Consider the following 25,884-nt stretch of genomic DNA (forward strand, 5'->3'; position numbering starts at 1 on the left):
GTGAAAGTTACAATGGGAGGGCTCCAATGTTGTATAACCACTGTTAAATCACAAGCACAAAAAATATCAGTAATGAACTCATTTTTAAACCTGATTTTGTTAAGATTCTGGACCACATGAAAGTACTCAGAGAGCCACCTGGTACCATGGATTGAGCATTTACACTACAAAGAAAGACTTGCCAGAAATGCTTTTGAATAATCCTTCAAACTGCGAAGGGTTAAATTCTAAAATTCAGTGGGCAATGATATTTTCTTCAATATAATAAAGGCACACAAATGCTCACGGGTAAAGAATATCTACAGTCATAATGTTTTTGTCTCCCATTTGAAAGTGAGCAGCACCATCAACATGATACTTACATAAAACAAATTCAGGCATCTGCTATTTTTACTTCAAAATATGGAAGAAAAATAGTTACACCTGTGTAACACAAGTATAACTGTGTGTGGGGCCCTAACATATTCACGTAGTCATACACTCGGAACACACCGGCGACATGACTACAGAAAAAGATTGCTACTGCAGGGAGTCCATAATTGAGGGGTTAGCTTACTAATCTCTTGGTGCGTATAAGAAAAAAAGGCTGCCGTTTGGAATCATCAATAAATTGTAGGTCCCAGTCCAATTAGCCCTCATGTGCAGAAAGTGAGTGGTGTGACAAAAATGATCAGAACACACGTTCTTGGATGTACCACTTCATTACAAAACTCAGCTGAGGAATGTTTGAGTTAGATTTAACCAGCAATCAAATACACAGATGACAGTTTAAATTAAAATTTCATTAATTATGCATAAGAAAAAGTACAATATACAAATAGTTCTCAGAGCAGACATTATCGTGTGCTTTCGAACAATTTCCAAACTTTGTATTGAGATGATTATGTATAGCAGATGAGACTGTAATTTTAAACTCAGATGGCTTTATATCCAGAGAAAGTGATCAGACCCACAACCATGAGTGTTAGGATGACGAACAAAGCAGCACCAAATGTCAATATAATCGACGCTGGTCTTATCGTGACTCCAAAAAGTTTGGTCTGTAAAAAATAATCATATTCAGAGTTGTGTTCGATTAAAAAAAAATGGTGGTATAAGCAAATGCAAAACTTAAGGCTGCATGGTGACCAAGAGGTACAGGAGTGTATAATAGAGACGAAAACAATTGTATTGTTTTTTCTTCATTGCACATACTTAAGAAGCGAGGTTTCTCTAGGGAAGGAGAGAAAGAGGCTATTCAACGAGGTGCACGATTTGCAAACAAACCTGTTTGTTTTCACCTCGATCTGCTGATTGGTCCGTTTCTCTTACCCTTTTCTGTGGAGGGATCATCATCATCATACCCTTACATTTCAGAACCCCCTCAGGTCATTTTGTCTATGTGCAGACATCTCTTCCTCCTAGTCGCAATTCTTGTATCTTTTGCTCAACTATGAGTGCACCTGACTAGGAAGGAATGCATGGGTCGGAGGAGTCGACGATCGCACATAGCAAAGGAGTTCTGAAATGTATGGGTTTCATGAGAGATGATCCCTCCGCAGAAGAGGGTAAGGGAGAAACAGATCAATCAGTAAATCGAGGTGAAAACAGGTTTGTTTAAGTCGCGCACCTCGTTGAGTGGCCTCTTTCTCTCTCTGCTTCTCAAGTATGTGCGGTTTAGAACAAAACAATACCTTTTTTTTCGTCGCTAGTCTCTATTATACACTCCCATACCTCTTGGTCGTCACACCAATTCCGGAGAAATGTAAATAAGGTGTATTTACATATGGTGCATATACATGCTTAATCAGTGGCCTGTGACCACAAACCTAATTTATGGAAAATGAACTAAACGTACATTCACAGATCACTCAAGTAACCAATTCCTCTTAAGCATGGGCTTCAGGATAATGAGATCGCGTTGAGATTTTCGGAATTGCGTAAATTGGTAGGCAGTCATTCTAACTAGATGGGGGGGGGGGGAAGACGGCTCTGTGCTGCACGATTCCAGTATGGGGGAAATTTTTTTTTTTTGCTTTTTCACGTTATAAATTAACTAAAGAAAGGCCCGTGAAAGATTTCAGCCTTGGGGCTCTGTTCCAGGATGTGGGGGGGGGGGGGGCATGAGTTTCAGATCACTCAAATGACCCCACGGCACGTGTCGTTTATAGATCATTTAAGTCAAATTGCGGTGCTGTTCCAGATCACTTAATTTAGTTGGCCCATACACTCAAACGTTCAACATCTTTGATGCATGGGGTGTAAGTTAATTTACTACTAATAGCTAGACAAATCTCGCAAAAAATTTACATGCCCGAATAAGCATTTCGTATGCCAAGGTCTGCGTATCATGGGCTGCGCTGCAAGTTGACTTTACAACCAAACATTTGGTGATTTTCTTTTCGGAATTAGATAAATCCGTCCATTACTGACAGTTCGAAAGGTCACGGGCAAAATACGGACTATGACCCTGAACCGCGATTCGGTGAAAAAGAATCTCCAACCCTTTTATCTCCGGGGTCAGCGATCTTTCTATAAGCATTTAAAAAGTTGTCGTTCCCGAAATCACTGCAAAGTAATTTCGTGACTTCAGGACTGAATCCTTGATTAAAAATCGGCTGTTAATCTAACTATGACCTAATATTTCAAGAATCCGTATGGAAATTTATTCAATTCCCAGCCGAGGATTCAGACGCCTATCGTGCCCTGCGCTAACAATACCGATTCCGGAACCAAAGCTGGGTTGAAGTTAACCCAACTTTTCCCAGGTGCATTTCCAGAGAAAAGGCTGATACCATCTCTCCCCCCATAGGCGAAGATAGACTTGGAAGTCTGGGGGCACGATGATGTCAATTCGTATATACATTAGATCAGTCAACTTCACCTTTGACGCTGAGGGGAGGGCGTATCTCCGCCCTTGCCCTCCCTCCCCCCATGAAAGAGCCGCAAATAAGTAAACAGTTAAAAAAATCATGGAATTTTGCTGGGACGGAGCGTACCTTCTCAGGGGCCCTTTGAAAAGGCTGCGAAATAAGTCTTATTTTTTTGTGAGGTCCCTCATTCGGTTCGAGGCCCCAGCCCAGTTACGGTCGTATAGAATTGGTGTATTTGAATACAATTTGCGAAAGTTATTCTCGCGAAATGGGATTTTTTTGTTGCATAAAAAATTGCTTCAAATTTTTGTCAATAGAGGACGCAGCACGAGTGAAAATCATGTAAAACTCTTGACCTGAACCTTTCTTCAATCCCTTGTGTGTCAGAGACTAACGTAAAGCTTCAACCGGCGATTTGTGACTGAAGTGAAACATCATCACAATGAAAACCCTATGTAAGCGCTAGTAACAGGAAAAATCAGAATTGAGCTGTTAATCGTCCACCTTGCATTTTCTAAGATTCCGATTTGCATATTTCCTGTGACATGTTTCCATACAGCACCTTCTATCGACAAAAATTTGAACTGAATTTTTTTTTTGCCAAAAAATCCCAATTTGTGAGGAATTTTTTTTTTTTTTGCAAACTGCATTCAAATATGCGAATTCCTTGACTTTTTAAATTATTTACCAATATGGAACGGCCTACACCAGTGTTTTTCAAAGTGGGCAATATCGCCCCTCGGGGCGGTAGAAGCGTACAATTTAGTATAGGATCGTATGGGTTGGCTTGAATTGGGGCGATGGCCTACCTATACAAATTCACAGTAATGGTTCTCCCCCGTAAACGGGACGTACATTTCACCGTTACTCCCTTTGACTCTCCCTAAATCGCTCAGGACCCACGCCTAGCTTTGCCATGAGCATAATTCGTATGGCCACCTCCAGCTATACGGCCGTCTTTTGAGCATCATGGGGGAACCCCTTCCCTACTAGAAATGATTACTTAACGAGATGTCAGTACCATAAGCCCCCCCCCCCCGCACTTCATGGGCGGAGATACAGGGAGGCATTGCCCCTCCCCCCCCAGCATCAAAGGTCGACTGATCTTATGCATATATGTACAGATGAATCGACAACAGCATCATCGTAACCCCCCCCCCCAGACTTCGAAGTCTATCACCGCCTATGCCGCACCCCGGGGGCTCATGCGCGAAACGGCACATGTAAATGAGTGAAGGCATCATGTGGGGGTCCATCCCGGGGAAATTTACTTCGTTTAAGGTCCTTCCTTGACTAGAAATGATCGCTTACCGATTTGCGCATGCTTAACCTCGAAAATTTTAACCCTTTCAGCGGCAATCCCGAGATATTTCGTTAAACTTGATCCGCTTTATTTCTGTCGCCCCGAGTCTTCTAAGAACGCAACGAAGCTGTTTTTTTTTCAATAAAGCATGTATTTCATACCCGTACCTCCAAGCAATCAACTGCCAGTGGGCGGAGTCTATATTTTCCCCTAACGAACTCGAGGCGACCACCGATAGACAGTGCCTTCACTTCCAACCCATCTCACTAATGGCAGTAAATTGCAATATAGCGATATGGCCAGAGTTCGTGTTTGGTGAAGTAGTAGTGGGCGGAGTCAGCTCTTGTTCAAGGTTAGATGAGGAACGAAAGAAATGTGTGCTCTCAGTTTGGATACAAAAAAAAAAACCGATCCCCCCCCCCCCAAGAAAAGCCTCTTAAATAATAGGTTAACGAGATCTCATTATGGTGAGGTGCCCATGTGCCTGCCCCCCCCCTCCCCGCTTCGAGACGGCACTGAGCTATGCATGTAAATCAGTGGTTCTCAACCGGGGGCCATATGGCCCCCTAGTGGTACTGGGATACTTCAAGGGGGCCACGGAAGAAAATGGTGATAGGGGCCATGACAAGTGGTTTGCAGGGTGCTGAGAAGAAAAATTAAGGAGTGAAGAAATAAAGCTTTTATATTAGTGAATTCACACCTACAGAATCCAACAAAACCACGCATAAAATCAGGGCCGTCTTAGGCAATGGGTTTTTCGCAGGTCCCTTCTCTATATTAAATTTACAGTGTGAAAAACAAAAAGTGATGAAAACCATATCAGGCCCGGGCTGCAGCTCTGCCGGTCCCATTCTTCTGAGGGGTCATGCCCGGGGGCCTCATGTCCATAAGTGGCCCCACCTTATATTTTGTATAGTACAATTAATTTTGGAAATATTTGAGCTGTTTATTTCCAGCCAAGTATGGGACTACCATAGCATCACTTCGCCTGGGGGGGGGGGCATGATGTTGACGGTGCTGATAGAACTCAGACTAGCGGGGAGCTCAATAAATTCTAGGCCACTGGTCTGGATGCCAATTCAGTTCAGTATAAATTAACTGAAAAAATCATTTCTTGCTTCTAGATGAGTTGAAGACTCTGGGTAAGACAGGGGAGCCACGAGAAAAAAAAATGGTTCAAAGGGGGGGGGGGGCTACGGGCAAAAAAAGGTTAAGAAACACTGACTGACGTAAATGATCGAATAAGAGTCCCATCCGGAAGTCCTTACCCTGAGAGTCGCCCCACTGACAAAAAGCACGAAGGAATCGAGATCGAGTTGCGAGGCCCTCTGGTATCCGAAGACCCTCATCTCGAAGGAGATCTGCCTGATCTTGCTGCCTATTCTCGTCAGCCTGGCAGCCTGCGAATGAAACAAACATACACTCTTTTTATTTTCAATCAATCCAATATTATATTGGATAGCATCTGTAAGTCGTCTTCCGAGTTACGAACTCACCTGCAACAGCGGTAAGATGAGCGCCGCGAACCACAGAGTCGGGAAACTGGTCCTGTAGGCGATGACTTTTGCCTCGTGGTTCTCGTTCATCAGCAGCAAGGCGCCACCTACGACAGAAATAATTAGCAAAAAAAAAAAACCGCATACAATACGCCGGTGGAATATTATTTGCGTAATAAATATGGCGGCGCTGTTGCTGTTTTTTTTTTACCTACTATAGTAAGTTCTGCGAAATTGACGACGCAGAAAGCCATCATCTTGCCCATCGTCTCGTTCAGAAGACTTATGAAGGATCGGACTCCTAGGATTTCCTGCAGGCGAGACAAGAAAACAAACACGTTGTTGTTGACTCTCTACAGATCAGTGGTTCTCAACCTGTGGTTCGCGTGCTTCCCCTTCCCCGGAGGTATGTGAGATGGACCATGTATAAACTTTAGTTATGGCGCAATTTAGGCTACGTGGGGCCCAGGAAGCAAGCTTCCTTCACATTTGTGGCAAGCACTACTACTGACACCTACCACACATTTCTAGTGGTGAGCAAGCCTTCCAACGCATTTATAAAAATTTACAATTCTTGTAAAGATTTATGGAACCATGGGGGGTTATAGCGGGGGCGGTAGGGGACAATCGCTCCCCCAAAAATTTGTGTTATTAGTGTAGATCAGTGATTCCCAACATGGGCGTTAACGCCGCCTGGGGGGCGATGGAATGTTCCAGGGAGGCGGTAGAAGCTGCGGGTATAACATAGGATCCTATGGGTTAGACTGCGTTGGGGGCGATGGAACAATAAAGGTTGGCAAACTATGGTCTAGATAATAGTTTCCCAACCTTATTGTCCCATCGCATCCTTCTTCAGAAATTTTTTCCTCCCAGCGGGCCCCCCCCCCCCCCAACGCAATGTAACCCATAGGATGTTATGAACCCGTAGATTCTACCACCCCCGGAACTTTCTATCGCCCCCAAGGGCTCGTTAATGCCCACGTTGGAAATCACTGGTGTAGATGAACCCCCCCCCCCCCTTACCTGAAGAGCTTGTACCCGCTTACGCATACTTAGAGGTACGCAAGCCTGCCAAGTATTTCTGAAAATGCACCGGGGCCTCCCGTACAGTCAAAGTAATACGCATAATTATCTCGTATACCATACACGCTCGTCCCAGGGCCCTCGGTGACATCTGAGGTGGTCCTCAAACCTAGTTTTGTGAAAATGAACTAACGTAAGGAAAGGATACACAAAGGTGTCATCTTCAAAAAATTAAAAAGTACATTCATCTCGCCCAGAAACACATTAAAAAAATAGCGGCCGAGTTCAATTATTAAAGTCACAAAATATTATTAAGAATTACAACAGTTGGCTACTCATCGCCTCTCGCACTTTTGTGACGATATCTATAAAACTTTCTTTTCACTCTCTAGCAACCCTTTTTGTTATTAAATACTAAGCGAGGAGAAGAAAAAGAACGGAAGGGGGGAGGCAGAAAACAACAATAGAAAAGAAAGCGATGCGAGACGTAATAAAATAATGCGTAAGCAAAAAAATTTCTAATTTAGTGCTTTCGCGTGCGCGCGCGTTTCCTCCTCCTCTTTTCTATATAGAAACTATAGCCACTATAATAGGGGCTATTATATTATCAAGTCGCCTTAATAGAAACCAGTTATTTCTCTCTTCCTTTGTGTATGCTGTACCTGCTTGAATGACGTCACTGCCACTCTAGGGTTGTCGGGATTTTTTTTTTTGTCGTTCTTGGCCTATATTGGCGTTCAAAATATCAATATTTAATTTTTTTTTGAGTGACCCATAATAATTCCGAAGGATATTTTTTGTGCATATTTTAACGAGTAGAAGAATTAGTGTTAATTTTTTCGAAACTTTTTGAGGATGACACCTTCGGATCTTCTCCTTGTAATCGGTACATTTCCAGATCGTTTAAGTGAACCGAAGTGCAGTTCCGGATCATTTAAAATGGCACGCATACATTTACAGATCACCCAAGTGACCCGTGGCACATTTACAGGCCATTTGGGGGCCATTCAAGTATTACGCAAGCAGATTTTCAGCCATTTTTGACCCTCCCCTCCCCCCGTTAGCAAAATTTCGTCAACAGCTTAGAATATTTCATATCTTCAAAAAGAGGTGGTTGATGGCGTAAACAACCTTCAAACCCCTCCCCCTTGTCATCAAAAGTCAGCAAATCCGAAACCCCCTCCCACCCTCGATGCTGACGTTATACTTGAATGACCCCTTGAGTGACGAGTGGCTTTTTTTCATATCGCTTGAGTGACAAAAGGCACAGCACAACAACGCTTGAGCTGCCCGTGGGGCAGTTCCCCATAACTCAAGTGTCCTGCGCATATTTCCAGAACACAGAATTGACCTGAGGCACCTTCCCAAATCACACACGTGACTTTTTTTTTACCGAGCACAACTCAGGTCTATCGCCACAGGCAATTTACTACCTAGTGAGTTGTGCCGGAATTGTAAGTGTGTGTACCTAACAGTCTGAGTGAGTATCTAGTGTTGTGTGGGATTTTTCAGTGATGCCATCTATATCTCAGAAGTGAAAGGGAGATCGACACACGTGCCTAGCGGCACATTTCTAGATAACTCAAGTGAACTGAGAGACAGTTCCAGAGCACCTAAGCTGCCCGCCGCAAGTTTTCAAACTAGTGGCTCCCACTCCCCTAAAGGTTGAGCATCCTTGTCGTATACGTAACAGGAGGCTAGCTTCTAACGCATTTTTAGGTGGTACCTGAAGCATAGATGCTTGGGGGGAACCCACTGCTATAGTAAATGCCCGAAAATTGGCACTGACAAGTAAATGCATTGTGTGTCTTGTCGGACACCTTGATTAGTTGTCGCTTGCTGTCCACGTGATTTTTGTAAACATATCGCTTGCCTACGTTTTCATTTATTAATTGTTGTCGAATTGGTTGTGCACCATCATTGTTGGAGGTGGATTGAGTGGAGGGGCGAATGGGATATTTACGTGCATGGCGTCCTTGATGTCGATGCTCTTCTCGTGGAGCCTCAGGCAAATGCCCTTGATGTGGTAGACCAGCATCTCGCACTGCATGCAGTAGTTGAGGACGACGGTCACGTTGACGCACTGCACGAGTATCATGCCGACGTATTTCAGGCACATGAAGATGTACGAGTTGTAATCTTTCGTCAACCTATAGAAGAAACAGATTCGAATCCATCGTCAAAAGGTTCGGAACCGGCGAGGGTCGAGTCGTATGATTTTATATGTACCCCACCACACAGTAATACAACCCATACACCACCAGTTACATACTTCAGTTGTAGTCATATCAATTTAATGTGGGTGTCAGGTCCTCTACGGGCTCACAATATTTGATCGAGCCAAAAAGAAAGAAAATCGGGGCCAATTGGCACCCAAAAATACAGTATACCCTTCAATCTTAACAACGATATGCATATACAGGGTATCCCAGAACTCGACCGCTAAAATATCAGGCGGTTGCCAAGAATACAATTTTTCCAATAGAATCCAGGGTCGCAAATGACTTTCTCGGTCAGTACATGCTAACATGCCGCTGACGCCAAAGTAACCTTGTGAGTGAGGTAAGAGGGGGGAAAAAAATATTATCCCCATACGTTGCTAGAGATATTTTAAAAAGGGACGATATTTTTTCCCTTTGTTACTATTGCCTGTGACTTGAAGGAAGAAGTTTCCATGTCTTACTCCTCACGATGTAAGTAGGGTTGCCACATTTTGGTGACTTTTGAAGTTGAGGTAATGCACGTATTCCCCGGAAAAAAAGGGTGCGACCCTTGGTTCCATTGTGAAATGTATGTCTTGGCGTGTACTATCACCTCTCTAATTTTAGTTCTGGGACACCCTGTATAACTCCCCTAAGGTTAAATTATTTGAAAATACCTCCAATGAGAGCAAAAGCACAAATTCGCCGATTGGGGAACTAAAAAATGAGCCGGACAGCTCAGGGAAAAAAATGTATCAGGTGTCTTTACATCGGGTCTTCAACCGCATTTTTTCATCTCTATATTTAGCCCTTTAGGCGGCAATGACAAGATATCTCGCCTCCATAAAAGCTTCTTATTTCAGCATTGACAAGCCTAGATATTCTGCCAAGTTGATTTCTCAGTAACAAAGTATTCCCTATACCCCTCAGTTTGCACCTGCTGAAAATCGAAACAAAGCCTACTTCGTTGAAAGAGATATGGCATTTTGAAGGGGGGTTTAAACGAGATATCTAATAGATGCTTAAAGGGCTAATTCTTCGTGTGGAAGAGAAACAAAAATTAATAACATAGTTTCTACCATGCACTTAAAGGAAAATTCTTCGAGTTTTATTTGGCGACGTTGGCGATTGATTTGGTGACACCACTGGTGATTTAACATTCATTATTTGTCGGAATAGCTCTTTTGCTTGCAAAATGAAACATTTTGTCGAGACTTTTGGCGATAAAATCGAGCACAGGAACTTTCCAGGGGAGACCTGAAAATGGACTGGTGAAAAAATCCGTGAGTGACTTTATTTCGTGACTTTTCCCATGAGGGTAGACAACCTGAATAAGATTCATGCTCGAGGGGGGTTGGGTCAACTCTATCCCCTCTCCATGAAGGATATGAAAGTTACGCGATGCTTTAGAAAACATGGGGAATTTCACCGTTTTTGCAAAAGCTCGATACGGACAGGACATTCAAAATACGGATTTAGGATAACCCCTGCAAAAAAGACAAACGAGTTCTCGGTAAGAAGCCCGATGATGAAAAACCCTGCGTCAATAATTGAGAGACTAAGAGCTGTTGCAGGTCAAATGTAGGAAACGCGGTATGCATTCTTGGCAATTCATTGCGTATTGGCATCCTGGTTACCAAAAAAGAATAAAAAGACCAATCGCCGTGCCAGTCAACACTACATATTCAATCATTACACTTCACTCATAGTTAGAAAAATTGACGACAGGTGGCAGCACTATAGCAAGCATTACGCAGAAACAAGCTTAACGTTCAATTCTCGAAACATACACGTACATTTTCCAACATGGCGCAGGTTTTCTTCGACCACCTGCTATATCTCTTCATCGAGACTAAGAAAACCATAGAAATAACAAAGGTGAAGCCCTGCTCTAGGATGGGAGGGAGGGCATCTCTACAGAACTGAAGGCCAAGAGCGTTCTCTCGATAACAGTGCTAACTGTTCCATCATCTTTACTTCGTAGTATTTGGCTCAGGGTCTGTGCTGGTCATTCAAGATGATCGAGTATTTGGCCGTCATAAATAACGACTCGACCTTTGTCATATAATAATTTGAAATTATTGACTGAGAATTGAACGAATTACCTCGTGACAATTTTCGATTCGGTTCCCAGGAGTATTTCAGTGCTGTAAGTGTAGTAATACAACACCTCCATTCCAAACTGCAGGATCAGCCATATTGACGCAGAGACGAGGTATAACCTGGAAAAAAAAAAGAAACAAAGTCTGAAATTTACATCTTCAAGTTTCGCTACGTACGTGCCCATTGCACAATCTTCATTAACTCATGCTAACGGGAACGAAATTCTTATTGCACGACTAGGGTGACCATACGTCCCGTATTTCCCAGGACAGTCCCGGTATTTTCTGTTTTTTTAGCCGTCCCGACTTTTTGGCAAGTGTCCCGGTCTTTCCCGTATTTTACACGAAGCCTACTTGAATTTTTATTCTCTATTGAAGTCAAAGATTGACATTATTTTTCAACTCAGAAATTATTTTATGATAATTACTACTATATATGAGAATATTAATCTCCCACATTTGCCATGGTGAACGTTTTTTTTTTTCGTGGAATACATTTCAATCCACTGATACTTGTAGTAATGCATCATTTCCCGCCATGGTGATTTTCCGTAATCTCAACAATATTTGGCAAGAGAGATATAGATGGCTTTTTTCTCAGCCAGAGATATCAAGGAAACAGTTATTTTCCGGATATTATGCTGAGGTGAGCTCGGAAAGAAAAGTCATCACGTCTCCGCCGGGACTCGAACCCAGGCCCTCTTGCATACCGGGCAAGCATGCTACCATCTACACCACTGGAGACACATGAATCTGCCTTCCAAATTTCACGCACTGTGTCGTGAGGCGCTGAAGTAGAGGCATTAGTAGCCTCTCTTAACTTCAGGAAATGGCCCCCGGAAGGCAGATTCATGTCTCTCCAGTGGTGTAGATGGTAGCATGCTTGCCCGGTATGCAAGAGGGCCTGGGTTCGAGTCCCGGCGGAGACGTGATGACTTTTCTTTCCGAGCTCACCTCAGCATAATATCCGGAAAATAACTGTTTCCTTAATATTTGGCAACTTTGTTTGGTTTTGGCGATGTCCCGTATTTTCGCGTATTTGGAATCTCGATGTCCCGTATTTCTCTCGAAGAAATATGGTCAGCCTATGTAAGACTAATTTCATCGGCCGCGTTCAAATCAACCAAGTACCGCGTTAAAATTGGATGGACCAACCGAAAACCAACAGAACAGAACTCGAATGCACGTGCTGCCTTTTGGTTTTCAAATTCTTAACGAATGTTGCTTAACAATGGATTTCGCGCGAGTACCTTATAGTTGGCGAGTTAATTGTTTAGTATCTCAAAAGAAATAAATCCTCAGGGAAACCTGATTGGTCGTTGACACTGGAAATTGCACATTGACATCACTTCATTTAGGCCGAGACAGACGCTTCCATTGTCCTGCACTTTAAAAAATTTCTTAAAATAGAGTGTTCGTCCCAAAAGTCTAAATCCGAATACGCAGACATAACTGGTCCAAGCTCAGTAATTAACATTTCTGTGTTGGGTCGTAGGATTTCTCGAAATCTGGCAACAGAAGACGTAACTCTTTTCCGACCACCACGGGAAGGGATTTGCCGTCGCCCAAATTCACAATTGAAGCGTTCTCCAGAATCGCTGAATTTGGGAAACCGCTTTTTTTATTTTGCTTAGCAACTACACCTGTTGGCCTCTGCAGAAACTTATTTAGGGGCCATTCAAGTATTACGTCAGCAAACTTTTAGCCAATTTTGACCCCCCCTCCCACCCCGGTTGTCAGCAAAATTTCGGCAGCACTGCCCCTCCCCCCCCCTCCTAATGCATATTGGTGGGATCAGAAACGTACGCGGGAAGGGGGGGCATAGGGGCTCGTGCACATTCCCCCCCCCCCAGACAAAAGAAATTTTTTAATGCTAACAAATTTTTAAAAAAATTAAAATTTTGGAAATAAAATACCCTTATATGTTATTATAATCAATTTCTGTTAATTTCAATGCTATTTGAAGGGCAAGAATTCAAAATTTCTCTTTAAGAAATTCATTGCCAACCACCCTTCAAGCCATACATTTAGCATGCATGGCCCTCTGGGCTATCTGATGTGGCTTGCCCCCTCAAACCCAATTTTGTAAAAATAAGCGGCACATTTACAGATCGTTTAAATGACCCGTGGCACAATTCCAGAGCATTTAAGTGACCCGTGGCACATTTTCAGATCACTGAAGTAGTCCTCAAAGATCACTTTCATATTCAAGGATCACATAAATAACCCGCGACGCAGTTCCAGAACACTTAAACGATCCGTGGCACATTTAGAGATCCCTTGAGTTGGAATAGTTTTAGAGCACTTAAGCGGCCCCAGTGCGATTCTACATCACTCAAGTTACCCGCGGAACATTCCCAGATTACTTAAGTGATCCGTGGCACAGTTCCAGAGCACTTAAGGGGGCCCCGAACACATTTCCAGAGCACTTGAAGGGAATCCGTGAAACATTTAGAGATCACCAAAGTGGCTCTGTAGGGGACTTATCAATAGGGAGAATGTTAGTTCAGGTGCCCAATAACTATCGAAAGGTTTTTTCCGTTTTTGGCACACCGAATAAGATGAAATTAAGAATATTTCATATCTTCCTTCATACAGGATGGTTGATGGCGTAAGCGTCATCAAAAGCCAGAAAATCGGAACACCCCCCCCCCCCCATCGATGCTGACGTAATACTTGAATGACCCCTTAAGGAAAGCATAACGGAAGTTATATGGAACGTTATTCAGCCATAAAACGCATTTCGTAAAAACGTAACATAGACCGTTATTCGCCCGAACGCTTCAATATTAAACCTGTTTTAGAATATTGCGCAACACTTGAAATGAAAAGTAGTTCATGGAAAGCTTCAAAATATTCGGTGACCCTCGCGATAACAGAAAAAACGCACAGCACAGTCTTTTTATCGGGGAGTTACCTGCAGGTATCATCTCGCTAAGGACTTGTAATATACAGGGCGGTCATAAAACAACTTCATTATGTATAATCCCTTGTCGGCCGCAAAAACCAAGGAATGCAAATGGAATTCGAAATATAAGGGTTTCAAAGAAATGAAACGAGAAGGAACTCTAGCTTGCGAGGTTACTCTCACAGCAACAAAATTTCGAAAAATTCAAATGTGTGTGTGGCAACACTCACTTTTATATCAATAAGTGATCGGTCTGGTAAAAAAGCCATTAAATGGCGTTGCAACGGTACTTGTAGCATGACGGACGTCAGCATTTTATGTAGACAAACATATCGATGCACACATGCAATGCAGATCCCATTACTACCACATTAAGACCCCCCCCCCCCACCGAGGGGTTACCGCACCAACCCCTTGGCGGGGGGTCTTCTCTTTGTTTGCTTCCTGCACCGGCGTTTATGATGTTACCAGGTGCTGTTCCGATGCCATTCACAGTTTTTCACTGCGCCGATCACTCAGCAATCCATAAAAGTGACTGTTGCCATTTGCATTTTTCGAAATTTTATTGCTGTGACCGTAAACTAGAAATGAAGGGTTTTGTGTTTTCTCACCATTCTCGAGCGTATACTTTGAAACACCCACCTATAACTCGGATTTCGTTCGTTGATCTTTGCGGCCACTAGGGGCTCGTATATCGGCAAAGTTATTTTATGACAGCCCAGTACGTTCACCTGCTCCTCCTCAAGCAGAGAGACAGCGGTTTCCAGCTGCTGTGCGATATATTGATAAAGTGCACAAGTTATTGTTTCAAGAGTTCGTCTTGTGTAAAAATGTTACGTTCGAGAGAAGATGGCCACGAGGTGGTTATCGTCCACGTTAACAATGGCTCATAGTGAAAACGAAACGGTAATAATAATAGTGGCGACAGAAATAACCGAGTGGCGGATGTTTGTATCTGGGTTTCCTTCTTTTGAAACATTGCTCAAAGTGATGGAAAGGAATCTATTTTTGGGGAAAAGAACCCTTCGAGCAACGGTGCGGATGGAATGAAGCAATCCTTTTCTTTTTTACACGTTATAACTGGTAGGGTTTTGGCAAAGCCTCCTAGAAGTAGTATCTAGGAGGCTTTGGTTTTGGCCCACAGAAAAAAATGTTCACTAGTGGGCTATTACCTATTGTATTTTTACCAATCATTTATGACTCCTACCGCATTGTTGGATGCCCTTTCTCTTTAACCCCTTTCGATCACGGACGAAAATGTTTCGTCCAAACGCCAGTGAAAGAAATTCAATCCAGTTCTGTGTTTTCCCTCCTCATCATCGTAAAGCTTTAGTGTAACCCTATGAACTGAAGTTTTTTCATCCATTTTTTCTATACTCCTGTTAGTGATCTCTCCCCATTTCATGTATCTTTCCAAATGCATGTAAGAGTGAAAGCGAGCACGTAGGGTGAGAGTAAAAAAAAAATCTACTGCATACTTTTACCTACTTATCTATTATACTGTTTTCCTTTCCCCCTACTTATTTTTTTCATTCCTTTGTCTATTTTTCTTCCTTTTCCTTTATTTTTTTTCTTTCCCACTTCGCCTTCTTTGTTTTCTGACATGCAGTTACGTTAGGGCAGGCGGTCGCGATCCAAACTTAGGTCATAGGGGCTTCCGAGATGGGACGTACATCCAGGGACGCTTGAACTATGAGATACGACCCCAACTTGATTCGTTAGACCTAGATGGGTCGTACAAATCCACGGGATCAGCCAGGGATTCTTGCGCTATAGATCACTACCAAACTTGATTCGCGGGAGGGCTTCCTAAATGAGCCGTAAAAATCCACTTAGTCCTTATATAAATATACTTATTCCTTCGCTGGTTTAATTAATTTCGCAAAGCAAACATTGCATGGGTCACGAAGCGAGATGATTTGGTTGATTTTGGGTCGCAGCTGAAAAAGGTTAAGAACCCCTTGGTTTTATCGCCGATTCATCCAGGTCCGTCATTTCGGGGGGGGGGGGGAGGGGACGTAGCTCCCCCTCCGGCTTTTGAAAATACACTAAAAATGGTATATATAAATATATATGTATACATACATTGAGTAAATGTGCTTTGCCTCCCCCACTGGAAGAAGTTGAAATAACGGTCCTGGATTCATCAAATAGAGATCATCCAAAATTTACTGCCGAAAGCTTGTACTTCAAGCGGTTAAAGTGGCCTCACCAGTTTGAATTTATTATGAAAAGGCCAGGAGTCGTTTTCGGTCAAATATAGATCCTTCGAAACTCAGTTTTTTTTAAGCTACAGGGCAGAGAGCAAGGCCTAGTTTTAAAGTTTACGAAACATGCTTGAACTCCAGCGCTAGAACCTCTTCTTAAAATCAACTATTTTTCTAAAGCCTGGTCCACCTCCGCCACACAACGCGATTCTGAAAAGCGCAAAACCGGTTTTATGGAGGTGGCTAAGCAAAAAAAAATCAACCATTAAAATAGCCAGAGCCGTGCTAGCCACACCTCAAAACCGGTTTTTCGTTCGGATCGAAGCTGCGTAGCTATGCGGATATGTATCCGGCTCGCTCAAGATTTTGGCGCGCACTGTACTGACCTTGAATTCCTTATGAGTATTCTTTGTACGCCAGGAGTCGAGTACGCTTGAAGGAAGACCTGGAAAAGAGTTTCTTGATCAGAAAAAATAAAAACTAATCGAATAAATTGTCATCCTATATAATTACGCAAATATGGTAAGCTCAAAGAATTCCGCTACCCATCGGAAGGGGTGTACGACAAGATCTGTATGATCCGACGTCCTGCCCGGTCGTATATTTCGCAAGTGCACCGCTATTCCGCGATTACACGATTTCTGTCTCGTATTCTTTTTCTCGCACAGCCAATCACGTTGCTTCAGCCTCTATTATTTTCATTTTCGTATCTGATTGCCAAACAAGGTAGATATTTCCACTGCTGTTCCGCGAGACATTGCAAATATGCAATCGCGCTATTTTCAATGCAATACAAACGGGTTTTTTTTTTTTACCACTGACACCACAAACCGAAATACTGGACGTCGCCAATCGTCTTTAAAAACGTCGCCATACGTCAGCAAAATCCCTAATTGTAGTTATTGACTTGACAATGTGAGATGAATATTGTGTATTTATACCCAAAATGATAAAGTTATAAAAACGCTGTTTATTAACGATTTTAGTGAACATTAAAAATTTAAAGAAACATCATTGAAAAAACGAAACAAATGCATAAAAAGAAATTCAGAACCACTAAAAATACAGAAATGTCCCGTAATACGGGACGCAAGTGGTCTGTCGGATTGTTTCAGACAGGTTGAGAAACACCAACCTAGAATATATTCACTCATAGGACCAGGGCCTAAGACTGCTAAGGGATCATTCAAATATTACGTCAGCATCGGGGGGGGGGGGTTCGGAATTGCTGATTTTTGATGGGGGGGGGAAGAGTTTGAAGGTCGCTTACGTCATCAACCACCCCTTTTAGAAGATATGAAATATTCTAAGTTGCTGACGAAATTTTGCTGACAGGGGGAGGGGGGGGGGGTCAAAAATGGCTAAAAAAATCTGTTTACGTAATACTTGAATAGGCCCTAACTACCTAAAGCGCACAGTTTTTAGTGAAATTTTTTTCCTTTTCCGAAATTTGTTACCACCTTCAGCACTCGCCACCATTAACTACGGAATTTTCACTTTTTTCTTTTAGGCGAATTAAAGTAAACAATGTTTGTATGACACACAACGTGTTAATCTACACTGAAGAGCCAAAAAAACTGGTACACCTGCCCAATATCGTGTAGGGCCCCCGCCAGCACGCAGAAGTCCCGCAACACGACGTGGCATGGACTCGACTAATGTCTCAAATAGTGCTGGAGGTAATTGACACTATGAATCCTGCAGGGCTGTCCATAAATCCGTAGGAGTGAGAGGGGGTGGACATCTCTTCTGAACAGCACGTTGCAAGGCATCCCAGATATGTTCAATAATGTTCATGTCTGGGGATTTAGGTGGCCAGCGGAAGTGTCTAAAGTCAGAAGAGTGTTCCTGGAGCCACTTTGTAGCAATTCTGGACGTGTGGGGTGTCGCATTGTCTTGCTGAAATTGTCCAAGTCCGTCGGAATGCACAACGGACATGAATGGGTGCAGGTGATCAGACAGGATGCTTACGTACCTGTCAGAGTCGTATCTAGACGTATCAGGGGTCCCATATCACGCCAACTGCACACGCCCCATACCATCACAGAGCCTCCACCAGCTTGAACAGTCCCCTGTTGACATGTAGGGTCCATGGATTCATGAAGTTATCTCCATACTCGTACACGTCCATCAGCTCGAAGCAATTGGAACCGAGACCCGTCAGACCAGGCAACGCGTTTCCAGTCCTCAACAGTCCAATGTCGGTGTTGTCGGGCCCAGGCGAGGCGTAAAGCTTTGTGTCGTGCAGTCATCAAGGGTACACGAGTGGGCCTTCGGCTCCGAAAGCCCATATCGATGATGTTTCGTTGAATGGTTCGCACGCTGACACTTGTTGATGGCCCAACATTGAAATCTGCAGCAATTTGCGGAAGGGTTGCACGTCTGTCACGTACGTTTAATGATTCTCGTCAGTCGTCCCGTTCTTGCATAATCTTTTTCCGGCCGCAGCGATGTCGTAGATTTAATTTTTTACCGGATTCCCGATATTCACGGTACACTCGTGAAATGGTCGTACGTGAAAATCCAAATTTCATCGCTACCTCGGAGATGCTATGTCCCATCTCTCGTGCGCCGACTATAACACCACGTTCAAACTCACTTAAATCTCTATAACCTGCCATTGTAGCAACAGTAACCGATCTAACAACTATGCCAGACACTTGTTGTGTTATATAGGCGTTGCCGACCGCAGCGCCGTACTCTGATTGGTTCCATATCTATTTATTTGCATACGCATGCCTGTACCAGTTTTTTTGGCTCTTCAGTTTAAGTTATAATGCTAATAACGAAGCCTCGTGACCGAGAGCATAACGGATCGTACTCTATTGAGAATTACCGTATGCAAAAAAGCGATGTGACTGGCTGAATAGGGCTCTTCACTGAAAAAAATCGCGGAATAGCGGTGAATTAGCGAAATATGCTGCCCGGTCGAGAGGAGAGTATCTACTTGAGACTCAACTCAATGTTAAGCCAGGTTTAACTATGAGTAGAGTTTCTGTGCCGTGAGCAACGTGAAAACGCTGATTGGTCAGAAAACTCGAATTTCAGGTTTTTAACCAATCAGCGAAAACCTTTTCCTAGGAAAACCCGGCTTTAGGCGCAACTCGCGCCGAAAATTAAAAATTTGGACTCCCCGCCCCCTCCAGAATCCATGAAACACCTCCTACCTTTATTCCCTCTGTTTGGACTCTCATATTTTTTACAACGCCCGTAAAAAGGATGTTAGCGCATGTACATCAGGGTTAGTATGATCAACTCTATTTACTATATTACTCTATATACTATATGTACATCTATCTTTGCGCCTACACCCGACAGTTTAGTCCGCATCGTAATTGATGTCTGCAAGGACTCTTGTGATTCCTTTAGTCAAAATTCTGTACTCCCTGGCATTGCACCTATTGTCCTGTGGGGAACTCTCTTCAAGCTTTTCTCCTCGTTCAGCCCGTAACAGTTGCTACGCTTGGTCTCCTTGTCACAATCCCTAGCCTTGTGATTTTCTTCTCCGCTATTCTTGCAGATCCCTTGTGCCAGCAGCGAAAGCACTGTAAGGGTTTCACATAGACCTACTCCTTAATAGTGCTCCGCTGCCAACCTGTAGTTACCGCTCCCCGCGATATCAGCTCCATATAAGCTCCTTCATCAGGCTCCACGACCAATTCTTTCCTTTTCCTATCGCGAACTTAGTCATGATCCCTGTATGGTAAAGGTAATATATGCGTGTACGTCTGTTTTCGCGAATCATCGATCGTCGACTGATGAACGTACGAGACGACGTTCGTTGCTAAAATTATTGGTCCACAGACAGGTGTGACATTGCTGCAGGTTCCCAACCTGCGGTATGCATGTTACCGGAGAGGCACGTGATGGAAAAGTTATTTAAGGCGTAATAACGAGTAAAATGATTAAAAAAAATTCTTAACATTAGTTATGGCACAATGTATGAGGTACGCAAGCCTCCTTTCTTACTCGTATCAAAGGGCTGCGCAAGACTCTTCTAAGGATAGGAAAGTCTTTCACGGGTGTCGAAAGCTTCTTCTAAATATGCGATGGCTTTCTACGCGTATGTGCCTACGCCTATACACAAGTGTCTTCCAGTGATACACAAACCTTCCAAACATATCCAAAGGCTACGAAAGCCTTCTATGCGTTTCTGGTTGTACTCACGCCTTCTAAGCGTATCCAAGAAGGCTACGAAATCATCATCTTGAGATAGCAAGCCTTCGATGTGTATCCAAGGGCTACGCAAGCTTCTTCTAGGGATACGCAAGCCCTCTATGCGTATTGAAGGGAAACGCAAGCCTTCTATGGGTATCCAAAGGCTAAAAGAGCCTTCTATGCGTTTCTTGTTGTACCCGCGCTTTCTACGCGTATCCAAAGGCTTCGCTATGTTTCTTCTTGAGACACGCAAAATAAGCCTTCCACGCTTTTCTAGCGGTACCCACGCCTTCTAAGTGTGTCCAAGGGTTACGCAATCATCATCTGCAGATACGCAAGACCCCAGGTGTTTCTAGAGGTACCCGCGTATTCAAGGGCTACGCAAGCTTCTTCTAAGAATACGCAAATTAAATCTGTTACGCTTTTCTAGTGGTACTTCTGCACGTTTCTAGTAGTACAAACGCCTACGGGTATCCAAGGGCTACACAAGTTTCCTCTAGGGATACACAAGGCTTTTATACATGTCCAAGTGCTTCGAAAGCTGTCTATGCGTTTCTAGTAATACTCACGACTCCTACGCTTATCCGAGCTTATGTAAGTTTCTGTGGATGCGCAAAGCCTTTCCCGCTTTTTAGGCGATAACCGCGCCCTCTACGCGTTAATAGAGGTGCCCACGCCTTCTACGCGAATCCGAGGGCTCCGTAAGCTTCTTCTATGGATACGCAAGCCTACGTATATCCAAGGGTTATGCAAGCTTCTTCTGTGGGGGGGGGGGGGATACGTACATCTTTTACGTATTTCCTTGATTTGCCTAGACTCGTCCGAATGACACTGGCTCTCTCTAGGAACGCGCATGAGAGAAAGAGAGAGATGGGACTAATACTGCATTACGGTTAAAAATTAGTATGTGAGTTGTCATATTACCCTTTCCATCAGAGAGTATAGCTGCTCGCATTCCTGTATCCTGAAGTACAAGAATCCGTAAGCGTAGGCGAAAAAGTGCATCAGCATCGGCACTATGTACGTTGGCACGATGTGCTGACACTGTTTACGCCTGATGATGTCGGAAGACGTCTCCGATGGGGCCGTGCAGGAACTCATGATGCACTGCCAGATGGTACAGTTCTCGATCCTCAGCAGCGATGGCTTCACGGTCGGCGGCAGTGTCGGTGACGGCTGAATGAAAAAAACATGATTATGGAATTAGGATTGATTAGGCAACATTTGTTATGGCTAGGGGCAAAAAAAAAAAATTGAACTAGGCACCTTAGTTGACCTTTTGCATGACTTTGAAAATTGGCAAAGTTCTCACAGGATTTTTATTAGTTGCGGCAATTTGGCTAATCAGGCCAGGAAAAAAAAGTTGTAGCCGAGATAGAACGAAAAAATTCTAGCCAAAATAACGGAAACTTCCTACCGTTGGCTATGGACATTTGCGGATTATAGAAATGCATGGGATGGTCATATTCCACACGATAGTAGGCAACACCAGTGGCACTGAAGCCAGAGGTGCAGTGGCTACTCGAGTGCCCACAGTATTCCATAGCACCGGTCTGATCTGAGCATCCCCCCTCTCCCCACCACAATAAATCAAAATCTCCTATATAAAGATCAAGTCGAGCACTCACAAGTTTAAAAAACCTCCGACGCCTCTGAATGTCATATACAGTATATATGGCTGCGGTATGCGCCAGAGGCATTATCGGCCCCTTCTTCGTGCGAGAAACGATTACTACTGAACGTTACGTTACAATTTTGGAACAATTTGTCAGCACACATGGCGCATACCGCAGCCCATGCAGTAACTTTAGGCGAATGCAGTGGTTTCTCTTCACACAAATGAGGATTTTCGGAACCCCCAAAATAAATAAATAAATATATATAGATATACATGTATGAAAAAGGAACCAGCGTGATTTGCTTGGCTGTTCAGAGACAAGGTGTCATAATAGGTACATAGAGTTGTAGAGACGTGGTGCAGGCGTGATTCCGCATCTACGGGGAACATTTTCAGTGATGCGGAAAAGGAGTCAGTGTGATCTCCTAGGCTATCCAGAAACGACGAAGTGTCATAATGCATGCATCCACAGTATTTTATAACGCCGGTCTGAGCACTCCCCAGAATCCATTCACAAATGAAAATCTTTGCTATAAAGGGTGGACACTATCGTGTGCCCAATAATTACACACGTGATTCCTTGTAAAAACTAATACGGAAAAGTGCTTTAGTGTTCTGATTTGGCCAATAATTATGGAGTTATAACGCATTAAAAACTGATGACGTCACTTTCGAATCCTGTCAAATTCACCGAACGTTCACCAAACGTGCAACTTGGCGTTTTTGAGCTGATCGCAATTCGTAATCATGAAAGCTGAAGCTATGCAAACCACTTTCTTTTCCATGCCCTTTCCCTCAAAAAGTTCGACTTGAAAATTACCGCATTTTGGCGAAAAAAGTGTTGATTTTGGGAAAACATTTTTTCAATGGACCTCTCGTTTGGCTAACACTTTACAAATCTGGTGATAAATTTGGCAATATAGTGGGGCGAAGGTAACACGTAATATAACAAGGTTAACATCACTCTACACCAGTGATTCCCAACGTGGGCGTTACCGCCCCCTGGGGAGCGATGGAATGTTCCAGGGGGGCGGTAGAAGCTACGGGTATAGCATATGATCCTATGGGTTAGATTGCGTTAGGAGAAAAAAATTTCTGAAGAAGGGAGCGATGGGACAAAAAAGGGTGGGAAACTATGCTCTACACGAAGAGGAAAAAGCGCCAATCGTAAAAGAAAATAACTGAACTTGGTTTCTAGAGAGGGAGGTTGAATATTTCAGTTCATTTTCAATTAGCGGCAACCCGCTGCAGGGCAAATTTTCTTTTTCGTTGGGCGTTTGCGCGTAAATTTCTATATTAGTTTTTCAAAAGAAATCGCGTGTGTAATTATGGGGCGGTCGATAGTATCCACTCTGTATAAAGATGCACCCACAAGTCTAAAAAAACTTCCGATCTCTTTGGACAACATCTGATAGATAACAATTCGAAAATTCTATAATGGGTTTTGCATCAAGTCTACTTGTTACTTAGAGCAAACATTTGCCAATCATTGTAGAACAGCAGGTTGAATGACCCACCATTTATACAGTCAAACCAAAACAAGATCATGCTAGTCTGGCGATGTTGGTCCATACCCACGTTGGTTCGGCACTCTGTAACAACAGATTCATGGGCATTGTCAAGACCGTACTAAGATGCAAAGTTTACTATCGGGACTCAAAATGGGACGTATGGGGATGGGTAAATAAGCGCAAATTTTACTAAACTGTTGGGCTCTTCTCCGTTGAATTCAATCTCTGATGTTCGGTATTCTTAAAAAATTAAATTTATCACCACGATTTGGCACAGAACGCTGAAAGATGAAACCGTTCCCATTTCTTCAGCTGGTACGTATCCAAAATTATCACTATTTGCAACCATTCTTGTACAAGCTGTTGGCGATAAATTTGAATGATCTGTATGAAAGGTATAGGCGATAAATGTGGTAGCCTTGTTCCACGTTAAAAAAAATGAGAAAAAGAAATAAGGGGGGGGGGGAACAGTACAGGAATAATTGGATACAATAGGATTGGTACAGTGCCTTGCTTTTTTGTGCTCACCTACGAACTTGTTTTGCAATTTTTTTTACTTGTTTCCTTTCTCACTTTTCTTATATAATAGAAGGATTAGTTCTTAGAAAGATACATTATACGTCAAGGCGTAACTAGACTGGAGCAACCGGGGTACTGTCCCAGGACCCCAAAAAATTTGAACTTATTTTTCATAATAATAACCCTTTTAAGTTCAAGAAGGGCCCCAAGGAAAAGTATGCCCCACGGCTCCAAAACCGCGCACTACGGCCTTATTATACGTGTGTATGGGGGGTGGGGAAGCTGAGGAGAACCTCCACCATCGTTATCTCGTTGAGATATCACGATGATGATGGAAGAACACATACACAGCTTTGTTTCATGGGGTTACAATAAATATTTGCGATGAAGAAAAAATAGGTTGAAGAAACAAGCAGCTGGATTGAATTTATCCCACTAGTATTTAGTTGCAATATTACGTCTTAAAAAATTATAACGACGCAATATTGCGTCGTTTAAAGAAAGTGATTGAAAGAAACTCAACTCGCCTTGGTGTCCTCGAGGATGTTGTATTTGCCCTGACAAATCAGTATCTGGAAGATGTAGTGGCTAAGCATCAGTAAGATGACGATGCTTGGGTAGAAGACGTTGAATACCTTCCAGAACATCTGGCATTTCGGGATGCTGTCTTTGAACCAAGGCCGCCAACCTATCTGAGTGAAATAACGACGTGATTATTGGCGAGTGCAGTCTCATCGGCGCGTGAAAGCAAAATGTACGCAGTGGTGCCTAACCTGTTGTACGCGAAACCCCGGGAGTACACAACAGACTGTTAGGCGCAAAAGAACGAGAAAAGCGCAAAACACATTGGCAGAGCTTCCTTTTCTTTTTTTCAAACCAATCACGACTCCGGTCTATCGTCTCACGGGCAATTTATTACCGAGTGAGTTGCGGCGGAAATGTTGTATGGGTACCTAAGAGTGAGGACGTATCTAGTGTTGTGTGTGTGTGTGTGTGTGTGTGTGTGTGTGGAGTTTTAGTGCTGCCATCTATATTTAAAAATTGTGAAGTGTAATGATTGAATGTGTCCACCGTTTTAGTATCTGTTGAGCTCTGTGGCAAGACTTTTCAACGAGGTAATCGGCTCGAAGTTTGAAAACCACAGAAAACTAACTTTAGCTGACAGTCAAATCCGGGTTCTTGCGATGTAAGTACGTCACTATGACCGCAACGTGGCCCTGCGCATTATTACGAGTATGCACACCAGGTATTTCTGGTGATGGACAGAATCCTAGGCATTTAAAATGGTACGCATATGTCAAGGTATAAGAATAAATCCTACGCATTTCTAGGGGTAATCACTCCATATACGCAATTTTAGGGATACGAAAGTTCTCTACTCGTTTGATACTAGGACTAGAAGCAGGGAAAGCTTAAGGTACTTCGACATAACGCGTGTTACGCGTTGCTTTGGTGTAATCGGCTGTGCTTCCGTCTCACATAGACGGGATGTGAGGAGGTTGCGATGATTTACGAGGCAAACAAGAAAATGACTATTCGCGAAGTTCCATTTCTTGCAGATACATCAGACATAAGCCACGCCTACGGAGTCTTCTATGGTGGAAAGCTGTGGCGATGCAGTCGCAATCAGTTCGTGTGAAAAGAAAGACGGCACTCGTTACGTCTCGCCTACTTCAAGAGCCACCGCGCTATCGTTTTTTTCTCATTACGAGCATAATAAACACATGATCATGATAATTATCGAATCGAGCCAAACTCACCAAAGACAAGAGTATCGTGTAAGGAGTGAGGATCATTTTCTTGCATTGTCTGAGAGACATCGGAATGTATGGCGCGTCTCCTTCTCCATTTATGTCCGATATCTGCGTGTTAGAACCATATAAATATTTACATGTAACAGCAATAAGTAACCTGCCAATGCAATGTGAATTTCATTGAATCTACCAAAACGAAAGTGGGTGATAGACGAGTCCATTTGCAACATAA

The 25,884-nt window shown here is 43.2% G+C and overlaps 1 protein-coding gene across 5 annotated transcripts in view; it reads right to left on the bottom strand.

Moving 5' to 3' along the window:
- Nucleotides 1-761: 761 nt before the first annotated feature.
- The window catches only part of GrlHz (Gustatory receptor-like Holozoa), a 45,200-nt gene continuing 20,077 nt past the window's right edge, over nucleotides 762-25,884 (bottom strand). For 4 of the 5 annotated variants that reach the window (XM_089248571.1, XM_089248573.1, XM_089248572.1 and 1 more), the window contains 10 exons: nucleotides 25,659-25,760; nucleotides 24,426-24,590; nucleotides 21,175-21,426; nucleotides 16,479-16,537; nucleotides 10,981-11,097; nucleotides 8,638-8,824; nucleotides 5,863-5,962; nucleotides 5,652-5,758; nucleotides 5,424-5,555; nucleotides 762-1,040 (listed from right to left, as the gene is read on the bottom strand). In XM_089248571.1, coding sequence (XP_089104697.1) covers nucleotides 915-1,040; nucleotides 5,424-5,555; nucleotides 5,652-5,758; nucleotides 5,863-5,962; nucleotides 8,638-8,824; nucleotides 10,981-11,097; nucleotides 16,479-16,537; nucleotides 21,175-21,426; nucleotides 24,426-24,590; nucleotides 25,659-25,760 — 1,347 coding nt within the window. In that variant the 3' untranslated portion in view covers nucleotides 762-914. The remainder of the gene's footprint in view (nucleotides 1,041-5,423; nucleotides 5,556-5,651; nucleotides 5,759-5,862; nucleotides 5,963-8,637; nucleotides 8,825-10,980; nucleotides 11,098-16,478; nucleotides 16,538-21,174; nucleotides 21,427-24,425; nucleotides 24,591-25,658; nucleotides 25,761-25,884) is intronic. The other variant, XR_016194973.1, reaches the window with a different exon arrangement.

This window comes from Pholcus phalangioides, unplaced genomic scaffold, assembly GCF_987345545.1.
Source record: "Pholcus phalangioides strain wild (caught in Gottingen) unplaced genomic scaffold, Ppha-v1.0 ptg000020l_1, whole genome shotgun sequence".
Classification (NCBI taxonomy): Eukaryota; Metazoa; Arthropoda; class Arachnida; order Araneae; family Pholcidae; genus Pholcus; species Pholcus phalangioides.